Here is an 11,749-nt window from a genome sequence, read left to right on the forward strand (position 1 = left end):
AGAAGTCAATAGGGCATGTGAAAAGTCACCGCTATATCGTGATGGCCTTCATCAGCTAACTTCCTCCTTGCAATAGTGCTGGCTAAATACGTTCATTTTCAGCTGTCACACTCCAACTCCCTCTGTGTTACTGCAACCATATTTTTTTTTTAACCAACCTGCTTAATATTTTACATTATGACACTTTATATATTTTTAGCTATTTTGCAAAAATTTCCTTGAAAAGCGTTGAGAAGTCTTAACATCAACGGAAACCCGCAATACTGATGTTTTCTCACTAGTGGGCGCTCCTGTGCAGCAGTGATATGATTTAAAAGTGTACTGCAGGTTTAAATGGACCTTGACTTTTTTTGTAAAAAGCGGATATTTATTGGATCAGCACTTTAATAACAATGACAACTTTTTTTTTATTGTCAATGGAGAGATGTAGCAGAGCTGAATGTGTCACTTGTTATTTACTTAGTAACTACTTAGCGCTGCATGATTTGGTTACAGCGATCCTTGCTGGATGTATCTAGTTGATTTATTTGCAGTTTACAATGTGCCGCGTCCAATGACAAACTCAGCTCTGCTACTGCATTTCCCGTACAGCAGGCAGCGCAGTGCTGGCTTTCATAACAGTTCTGGATAAAGTCACAGATAGAACATAAACAGACGGTAATCTCTTATTATCCGGCATGTAAACAGGTTGATGAGTCCTTGCAGAGTTACACGGAAATAAACGGAATTAGCCCTGGAATAGCGGAGGGGAAGGATGAGATGCGGGGGCTTCTATTTGTAGGAAACAAACACCCCTGTATTACGCAGGGCGAGGGAGGGGGCCTGTATACACTATTTGGGGTCAGTTCCCATAAGTGCAGAGTTTACAGTTCACTTATCATACCTTCGCTATGAATTATCGCTTACGCAGCAGCTCCGTATGCGCAATGGCGCCCAACCATCTTGGTTACGATACGGTAGAGGCCATAAATATTTAGGCCGCGGCTCCATGGTGATTTTAGGCTTGTTTGTGTATTTTGCAGTCACACAATGGCGCGCGTATGTGCTGAATCAGCCGCTTTAGTGGTTGCAAAAACGTGTGTGCAATCGCAAAATCACGGGAACGGAGCCATGAAATGACGGACACAGACGACCGTGTGCTGATAATGTGCAATATCACGCAGCGACCGACCGCAATGGATCATTTCAGAGTGAAAAAAAATCACCGTGCGATTCGACCACGCAACAAAAGATTGCAAATTTGCGTAGCTCCGTCGCAAGTAGTAGTAGTGAATATGGTCACTACCCGCAAGTCAGTGCGGCTGTGACCCAGAGGTTAGCAGAACTCCAAAGCTTTGCGGTCGTTGGTTGCAATTTTAGAAGCCCGTTATGACGTTACGTCGCACGGCTACAGGTCACGGCGTAATCCTGCCGCAACCCGAATCGCCTTAAAATGCACTAAAATCTACTTTTTTTTAATGCAAATTAGCAGAAAGCGTCCCGTAGTCTGCAGGGCCAATATATGCAAGAATCGTTATGGTGGAGCGCGGATTAACAAGGCCGTATGCACAAAAATGTACGCAGTAGTGTGATGTTTTTGAGCCGCGGAGGAGTCTTTTTTCACTGTACTTTTTGCGCTGCTTGTGACCGCTAACGCATCGCACACCGTGATTTAAAAGGCTGTGTAGCCTAATTAGTACCAGATGTGTTCCGTTTCCTGTGAAGCTGCATAGCGTAAAGTACTATGGGGACTTTGGTGCGCAAATGCACACTAAGACAGCACATGTTGCGTTTTTTTTTCACGTGCACGAAATGGGTGCGCAAAAATGTACAATGTGGAAGAAACCTGCAGCGCACTCTGGTCATGCTGCGGATTTCATCTGTCACGGAAGTTTTTACTGCGGATTCCATTTAAGCGAAATTCATTACTCAACTCACAACATAATCAGACGCAGATTTCACTGCGGATTTTGATGTGGATTTAGAGCGGCTTCAGACGATCGTATTCGCGCACGGTTTTGTGTGAGCTTTGCGCAGAGAATAGAACCCATTGATTTTAATGGCTTCCTTCTGACCGTTCATTTTGCGCGCACATTTTGCTTGCATGACAAAAAAACACGACATGCTCTATTTTTTTGCGCATTTGCACACCTAAGGCACCATAGGAGTCTATGGGAGTGTGCAATTGATAACACTGGGGACTAATTAGACTATAAAGTCTTTTCAGTCATGGCGCAGGGGTGTCCCGCACCAATCCGAACGGTCCCTAGCAGCACAGAAAGTTCAGTAAAGTATGCTAAAAGGCGCGCGATAGCCCAACTTTCACAGCGCAAAAAGTCATGATACCACAAGTGCTTTTGCTCTTACGCTTGTCTGAAGACATTCTTGCTTGCGGGAAATTTTTGCAATGTGTACGCACCCTGTTTGTGTGAGCACGCAATTTTTGCCTGTTGCTTGGCTGTGCAGCGAGTGCCACGGCACAACCCTTTACATGTGAATATACCCTTAGGGTATACTCAGGCATAGGAACGCTGTCGCTGTATTTGCCGCGGTTTTAATGATCTTCACCTGTGCTACAGAAGCATGGCAATTTGCAGTAAAATCAGAGGCGTTCTTTACTGCACATTTCGTGGCCACGCAACAAGAATCGCAGCACGAATGCCCCATCCATTACGGCACATGCTCAGGGGGCAGATTTGCCGTGGACTTTATTGGACATTTGCTTCCATCTTGGCAACGGCTGAAATTAATTCACAGTGCAATACTCAGTAAGAAACATCCTAACCCCGTCCAACCTGCAGCGGGCAGGGATTATGCCAGGCGTGCCCCGCCACACACCGAGTGCCACCTGAATGCAGGCACCTCATTTATAATACAGGTGGAACCCAATAAAAAGACAATCGGTCATGAATTCCTCTTCACGTGTCCTGTGCAGCGTCCTCGCCAACACCTGTAATCCGCACTCTTAGCGATAGTGAAGTAATAGGCTTCCCTGCGCCCACGGCCATCCTAAGAAGTGCAATAGCAAAAAATGCCATGTTATATATCAAACCAGTGGTTTGTCTGCAGTACAATGTAAAAATACCATAAGCAGCCTGATTTCTGCCAAATGACAAACTCAGCTCTGCTACATCGCTATACTATTAATTTAGACAATAGAAAATAATTTTTGTAAGAAAATGATTTGGGGTGAAATGTCTGCAGAATGTGCTCCCAGCAGAGAACCTTCGCCTAGAGCAAGGGGTTAAGTCCTAATTCCGGTCCTTCCTTGTGGGTGGATGATGTCAGGAAGACAATGTGCCAGCTCAGCATAAAAGGCGGCTCAGCCGGCTGCACAAGACCAGTTGTGGCAATCACCGCTACTACTAAGCCTACAGTGACTCTACTGCCTAGACACTACTACTACTACTACTACTACTACTACTACTACTACTACTACTACTACTACTACTACTACTACTACTACTACCACCATCATGTCCACCTCACTGAGAGTAAGCCCCTCCGTCTACGGCTACCGCTTTGACACGGCTTCCCGCAAGAAAGCCACAGCCAACATCTTTGAGGGAGTAGACCAGGAGTCGCTGCAGAAGCTCTTTAAAAAGACTGGCGACAAGAAAGCGGAGGACAGAGCCAGGATCATCTTCTGCATTGACCAGGACAATGAGGAGAAAGCCAGAGCACTGCTGGCACTCAAGCAGAGGACAAGGGACAAAATCCTGCAATTCCTCAAACTCCGCCGACTTCCCATCAAGGTGATCTGAGCTCCTTTGGCTGGAGAGCTTACAATCGAAGCTGAGAAGTCAAGCCTGAGAAGGAGTCTGTGATCTGGAAGAGGCGGATGGTCCTGCAAGCTTGTCATTCACTGCCAAAAGTGATCTCCAAGAGAAGGAATTGAGAGACTGTTCTGCAGAGCTTGCAATCTAATCTCAAGAGACTGTCCTGCTGAGTTGGAAGCATGTGCTCCGAAAGAGACTGCTGCATAGGACTGAGCGCTCCAGGGACACTGAAAGGAGACCGCACGTATCTCCAGGGTGACTGAAGGAGAAGCTGAGAAATATGGACTATGTGGCTGTGCCAAGGAAATGTTCCCTCGAGGGTCCAGCAAATGCCCTCTTAGCGGGCCTGTGGGGGGCCGGAGGGAAGCAGAGGACTGAGTTACTGGCGAGAAATAACATGACTTTTATTGGTGCTATCGTATGCTCTTTATCACGGGTCTTATATGTTGTTAATAAATTGTTTTATACTTTACATTTCCTTTTCTATTGTATTTATTTTTAATGTAGGCATTGTTCATATGGCGGTGCTTTATAGTTCATATAGGGCTTCATTATAGTTCAAATAGTTGTGCCTTATAGTTCATATAGTGGCACTCTATAGTTCATATAGCAGCGCCCTATAGTTCATATATGGCTTCATTATAGTTCATATTGTGTCACCTTATAGTTCATATTGTGTCGCCCTATAGTTCATATAGTGGCATCCTATAGTTCATATGGTGGCATCCTATAGTCCATATAGTGGCGCCCTATAGTTCATATAGTGGTTCCTATAGTTCATATACTAGCGGCCTATAGTTCATATAGTGGCACCCTATAATTTATATAGTGGTGTCCTATAGTTCATATAGTGGCACCCTATAGTTCATATAGAGCTCCCCTATAGCTTATATAGTGGCACTCTTTAGTTCACACAGCGGTGCCCTATAGTTGACACAGCGGTGCCCTATAGTTGACACAGCGGTGCCCTATAGTTCATATAGTGGTGCCCTATAGTTCATACAGTACTCTATCAATGTCACTTCTGCATCCTCTGCCTTGAACCAAGTGTATCTGCTGTTGTGCAACTACTAGTCCTAACATGTTCCCTGGCACATGCTGGGGTCTGCAGCTGACAAGCTGGCTGTTCTGGAAGTCATTTTCCTATATATTGGCCTGCCACACTTTTCTTTCTTGGTTAATGCTGACAATCTCACATATTTGCACAACAGTATAAATTCGTATTGTGTTTGCAAGTGCATTAAGGGGTTAATTATGTATCTTCTGTATGGCTAAAAGGTGGCAGTACCTGGTCATGCGGGGGTTAAAATAAACCTACCTATAAATACAGGTAAACATGGTTGAGGGCAGCCATCCCAATGTGAGTTGTCATTAGGTACATGGGGGCTATGTACTGTGTGTTGCGCTGCTCCTTGAGTATATGCAGATGTAGCAGAGCTGAATTTGTTTTCAAGCCTTTTAATAAATTGATGGTCTGCCCTCGTATAGGCCACCGATATATTATTGCGGGGGTCCGCCGCTCAGGATCCTCGCCGATCATGCAAGCACCGCAACCTCTTCAATGTTGACATCTGAGCGCGCTCCTGCCAGTACTCCGCACGCCATATTATTAATTGCAGCCGGGGAACAAGTGTGCAGTCCTCAGGACAGCTGCTATAAACAATACGGCGGTCTGAGTACAAACAGGATCATCCGAGATGTAAACATGGAGGACGCTGCAGCAGTGTGGCCCCTGCAATCAGCTGATTGATGCGGACCCCCACCGATCACATAGTGATGGCCTATCATGAGGACAGACCATCAGTTTTTAAAGGCTGGAGGAGGACTGTACAACTTGACGCTAAGCCGGGGCCAAAATTAAAATTGGCAAACCTCTTGGGGCCACAGATAGAAAACCCCAAGCTGAATCAAGTTTTACACTGCAATACACGTACTGCAGCATAAACATGGCTCCAAATATTTGCACACACCAAATTACTCACACATCTGTATGAATGCACCCTAAGGCCAGATACCCACCGGTGTAAGAATTCCTTCACACGCCCATATGTGTGTATATGTTCGCCCGTACGCGCCATATAATCACAGGAATGAAGATTTGCCGCGCCGGACTCTCCAGCTGAAGTTGCGTATTTAGAGCCTCTCACACAAGCGTATGCGTAATATGTTCGCTTGTCATTAGCATAAAATATAATGAAGGGTGGAGAAAGCAGGGTGCAGGCTGATATGTCCGTGCCAGGCAATCAATCGGTTTATTTTGATGATCAACGTGCCCTTTCACCCGCTAGCATGTAACACCCTTCCCCTGGCTTAGAATGGCAATTAAATGCCTGATTAGGGTAAACTGTCTGACTTTCCCTGCTTTGTACACCAGGTAACTCCCTCCCCTCCCCTTCCTTTTTTTTGCTTCCATAGACATCTATGGGAACCTCCTATGTATTTCGGCAAAAGATAGGGCAAGACCTATGTATGGATGCATCGTATAAAAAAGGCGACCGGAAATGGTTGTGTATTTCCTATTTATTCTTGTTCGATTATTTTACGCGGCAAAACCCTGTTTGTCTGAATGAGCCCACTGAAATCCTCTGCTTCGCATGGTTGCGTTTTATGGGCGATTTTTTTTTTACGTGCCAAAATGCCAGTGTAAATACGGTCATTTGAAAAAGCTTAATTTGCGCTGTGTATTTCACGATGGTCCTTATGTTTTTGCGCTTGAGTACGTCTACTACTGTATTTTTTTGCGCACACATGGCCTCCATATTTGTGCATTCAAAAAAACACGCAAGCATGCGCCCATTGATTTCAATGGGCAATTAAGTGTAATTAGTTTGATATGTGCTATCGCTAAGCAGCACTTGCGATTTTATTGCATGTGAAAAACGCGAATTATTCCCTATGGCAGCAAAAAAAAAAATGTATGTGTGAGCGCGATGCAATTTTTTTATTTTTAGCTCCCATAGGGAAGAATGGGGAAATTGCCGAAAAAAAAGAAATGCTGCAGTTTTTATCTCTGTTTGATTCTTCTTGCATCGCACATGTAAACGCCCCTATTAAAGACAATGGGTTCTCTTCCAGCGCGATTTCTGTGCATCTTGCAAGGCATAGCAGAAATGCTTCACATTCCGGTGACAGGGATGTGTCATCACTACAAACATGTCGTGGGTGTGTCAACTGTCCGCGAAATACAAGCCTGAAGCTAAAGGCCAGCAATTCTAACCTAATAACACGGTCATACCGGGTGATCAGCAGCTGCCAGAGCTGAAACTGCTATTTAACTCTTCGTTATTGCATCATGATGATGAGTTAGGATCATTTAGTTGGTTTACTGCAGGCTTATGTAAAACCGCAGCTCACCCAGATCTGCTACATGTGCAGGTGGGCAGTAAAAGGCAATAGAACACAAAGGGAGTATCACGTATCAATGGCAGTAGTCACTCAGACTCCCAGCATGTGGACCAGAATTATGCATTTACTGTGATTTGTAGTTCTACAGTGGGAAAAGACCCACCAACTATGCCTAGCAATTTAGAATACTCCATATATACGTATATAAATGATCTAGAGGAGGGAATTGAGGAGAAACTGATCAAATTTGCATACAACACAAAGCTAGGGATAGCTAAAAGAGATGAGCGAACGTGTTCTTAACGAACACTTACGCACCCGGACACCGGCTTTACCGAGGACTTCAGTGTCCGCGCATAAAGATTCGGGGGGCGCCGGGGGGCGGGGAGAGGCGCGGCGGCGCGGGCGGCAGCGGGGAACAGGGGGGAGCCCTCTCTCTCTCCCTCTCCCCCCCACTCCCCGCCGCACCCCCCCCCCCGCGCTACCACGGCGACCCCCGAACTTTTTTCGCCCGAGCACGGAATTGCTCGCAAAGTTCGGTGTTCGGGCGAAAAGGGGCGGAGCCGAACACGTTCGCTCATCTCTAATAGCTAACACTAGAGGAGAGAGAGGATTTTAAAAAGATCTAGAGAAGTTTGAACAGTGGAAGGCGACTAACAGAACTGTATTTAACAATGAAAAATGCAAAGCCCTACATCCGGGCAACAAAAATAAAAAACGCACCTACAGAATGGGAGGAATTGGGCTAAGCAGCAGTACATGTGAAAAAGGGTATACTAATAGATCACAGACTGAACATGAGTCAACAATGTGATGCAGCAGCCAAAAAGGCAAACACATTTCTGGGATGTATTAAGTCTAGATCATGTGAGGTAATTATCCCACTCTACTGTTCCTTGGTCAAACCTCATCTGGAATACCAAATATCTGTCTGGGATGATTTAGTGAATCCTGCACTGAGCAGGAGGTTGGACCCGATGACCCTGGAGGTCCCTTCCCACTCTACCCTTCTAGGATTCTAGGATTCTACTGTATCTAGTTCTGGGCACCCCACTTTAAAAAAGACATAGACAAACTGGAGCAAGTTCAGAGAACAGTTACCAAGATGGTGAGCAGTCTGCAAATCATGTCCTATGAGGAACGGTTAAAGGATCTGGGAATGTTTAGCTTGCAAAAAAAGGCTGAGAGAAGACTTAATAGCTGTCTACAAATATCTGAAGGGCTGTCACAGTGCAGAGGGATCAGCCCTATTCTCATTTGCACTAGGAAAGACTATAAGCAATGGGATGAAACTGAAAGGGAGGAGACACAAATTAGATATTAGAAATAACTTTCTGACAGTGATGGTGATCAATGAGTGGAACAGGTTACCACGGGAGGTGGTGAGTTCTCCTTCAATAGAAGTCTTCAAACAAAGGCTGGACAGACATCTGTCCGGGATGATTTAGTAAATCCTGCACTGAGCAGGGGGTTGGACCCAATGACCCTGGAGGTCCCTTCTAACTCTACCATTCTATGATTATAGTAAGGGTGGACTGCTGGTGTTGAGTCCTAGCCCAGGTTGCTAGGTATCGGTAAGTTAGAAATGACAAATCCAACGTGAAGTTCCATTGAAGGGTTAAAAGCAAAGTCCAAAAGAAATGGTAGCACAGGACAGCAGCAGTGTATGACAGTAGTAGTATCAGTACAGGACAGCAGTAGTATAGAATAGTAGCAGTGTTAAACAGTATAGGGCAATAGTAGTCTAGGACAATGTAAGCATAGCACAGTAATAGTACAGGATACTAATATTGAAGGACAGTAGTAGTAAAGATTAGTAGTAGTATAAGAAAGTGTACTGTTTAGCCATCTGTTAGTACTAGTACAGGATGGTAGCTTATAAAATAGTATCAATGCAGGATGGTATTAGTACTGGGTGGTAGTTTTTAAGATTGTAGTAGTACAAGATGATAGTTTGTAAGATAGTAGTACAGGACAGTACTAGTACTGCATGGTAGTTTTTAAGATATTAGTACTGTAGTAGTACAAGATGGTAGTTTGTAAGATAGCATTAGTACAGGATGGTAGTTTTTTTTAAGATAGTAGCAGTACAGGACAGAACTACCGTAGTACTGGGTGGTAGTTTTTAAGATAGTAGTAGTACAAGATGATAGTTTGTAAGATAGTAGCAGTACAGGACAGTACTAATAGGGGATGGTAGTTTTCAAGATTGTAGTAGTACAAGATGATAGTTTGTAAGCTAGTAGCAATACAGCAGTACAGGTAGTAGTTCAGGATAGTAGTGGTAGAGGACGGTAGTTTTACAGGATGGCAGTAGTACAGGACAGCAGTAGTAGTATAGCAGCACAGGATTGAAATACTGCAGACGAGTAGTAGTACAGGACAGTACTTGTAGTGGGTGGTAGTTTTTAAAACAGTAATAGTACGGGATAATAGTAGTAAAGAATAGTAGTAGTGCAGGATATTAGTGGTACAGGACGGTAGTAGTGCAGGATATTAGTGGTACAGGACGGTAGTAGTGCAGGATATTAGTGGTACAGGACGGTAGTAGTGCAGGATATTAGTGGTACAGAATAGTAGTTGTACAGGATGGCAGCTCCAGAGAACAGTAGTGCAGGAGAGGACTGTAATTATACAGGATGGCAGTAGTACAGGCGAGTAGTAGTACAGGACAGTAATATTGCAGGACAGTAGTAGCCCTAGCACAACACTCCCTCCCCCCGCAGCAGGAGAATGTGGTTTGGTAATTCCCATGCCATGTTTGGTCTGCAAATTCTTCATCTCTCTGCAAAACTAACTTTTAATGCCAGGCACCCTGCCTAGTCTACTTAACGGTGTCTGGACGTCCTGCAGCACAGTGTCTATTGATCCATATATACATATTTCAGATGCCACAACAGTGATTGTATCACTACTTCCACTGCAGCATGCGGGTAGGACGTGCTCCGGGATTACTTCTCATCTCTCTTCCAACCTGTCTTCCCAGAATACTTTTACAAAGAGGGTGAAAGTTGGGTATCTACCCCTGCGCCCCCCGAGACATAGCATCAGCTCTGTAGCTTTTGGGTAGTCCTATAGTGTAGCCCCCTCTGCTAGGTTAATGTACAAGGAACACAATGGGGAGATTTATCAAAACGCAGGAAAGAGGAGGAGACGGTGGTGTACGCACCATAGAGGGGGACCATGCGAGTGCTATGGGGCCCTTGGAGAGTCGGGGCCCCAGTTCTGATTGCACTATCCTTTTTTCAACTACGTAGTGAGAACATATGCAAGACCTTCCTCCAAAGAGGAACTTCCTTGAAGGAGGTGAAGAACTGTCCCAAAGTCGATTTTGAAGGGCATAGAACAGGCCCTCCTATTCTGCATGGCAAAACCGGATACCAAAATGGGGGCCCATCCAAGTTCTTGCTATGGGGCCCTGTCAGTTCTTTGTGCACCACTGGAAGGAGCTATGCCTTTCATGACACAGTCGTATGGCCTATGTACATTTCACACTGAATAGGTGTAACAGGGTGGAGAGATTGAAACCCACCTCTCCACTAATTGGCTCTGCTGCTCAAACAGTTAAAAGGACCTTCAGAGAGGTCACATGACTTTGTTCACTCTGATGTTACTGTGGACAGACACAACCTTTCTCTCCACCCCTGGATGTCATCACTGCCAGAGAGCAGACTGGGGAAGTGAGGAGGACAAAGGTCATATTCAGTATTACAATCCAAGCATGCTTGCAGAGTGGAAAACATAGAAACCGGGACTGTAGTACTGGGCAGTGACTGCTGTCAGCTCTCTCCCTCCCACTCCTGGCTGGTTGTAATTCGCTTCTCCCCAGTCCTGGTTTCTATGTTTTCCACACTCTGAGCATGCTCGGAGTGCAATGATGAATATACCCTAAGGCCTGTCCCCTCATATGATTTTGCAGCAGCGGCTACCTTGAAAAAGTGCATATGAAAAGCAATTAGGGATTATTTTTAGGGATAGTCCCTCTTGAATCTGTGGGTAAGTTCTTAGCACCAAGTGGGACAATATATATAAAGAAACTAGTTGTGCCATAGGTGCAGTAGGTGTGTATGTGTTAGGCAGCACAGAGAGGGGCACGGAGTGTTACGCAGCAACAGCACAGAGTGGGGCACAGCAGAGGACGGATTTAAAGTGGCGGAGGCCAGCCCCCATGTGGAGACACAGCAGCCATTTCCCTATGCAGGGGAGTGGTCAGAAGACTCCTCATGACGAATGGGGCCCAGAGTGAAAGACCGAGGGGCCTGAAAAAGGTTTGCACAACCACCGCTGCCACATATTTGGTATCATCGTATCAGTAACGACCTGTACAATAAATCGAACACACTATTTATCCTGCCCAGAAAAAAAAAAAAAAAAAAATGGAGGCAAAATACTTTTATTGTTCATTTTGTGTCTTAAAAAATCTCAATAATAGTGATCAAAACACCTGTATGTACCCCAAAATGGTAGCAATAAAAACTACAGATTTTCATGCAAAACAAAAGCCATCATATGGCTATGGGTATGGAAAAATAAGAAGTTAGACCTTTCTCACACAGGCATTTTTTTACAACCTTTTTAAAAACGCTGCACTAAGCCTCCATTCATTTTAAAGGGGCTTCTCAGATAAGCGTTTTAGCACAGCATTT

General features: G+C 44.9%; 1 protein-coding gene across 1 annotated transcript; it reads left to right on the forward strand.

The window, feature by feature from the left end:
• Positions 1-3,323: 3,323 nt before the first annotated feature.
• Positions 3,324-4,230, forward strand: TCIM (transcriptional and immune response regulator). The gene has a single exon (XM_066590019.1). The coding sequence runs from the start codon at positions 3,456-3,458 to the stop codon at positions 3,741-3,743; it is 288 nt and encodes a 95-aa protein (XP_066446116.1). The 5' UTR covers positions 3,324-3,455; the 3' UTR covers positions 3,744-4,230.
• Positions 4,231-11,749: the final 7,519 nt, after the last annotated feature.

This window comes from Eleutherodactylus coqui, chromosome 2, assembly GCF_035609145.1.
Source record: "Eleutherodactylus coqui strain aEleCoq1 chromosome 2, aEleCoq1.hap1, whole genome shotgun sequence".
Classification (NCBI taxonomy): domain Eukaryota; kingdom Metazoa; phylum Chordata; class Amphibia; order Anura; family Eleutherodactylidae; genus Eleutherodactylus; species Eleutherodactylus coqui.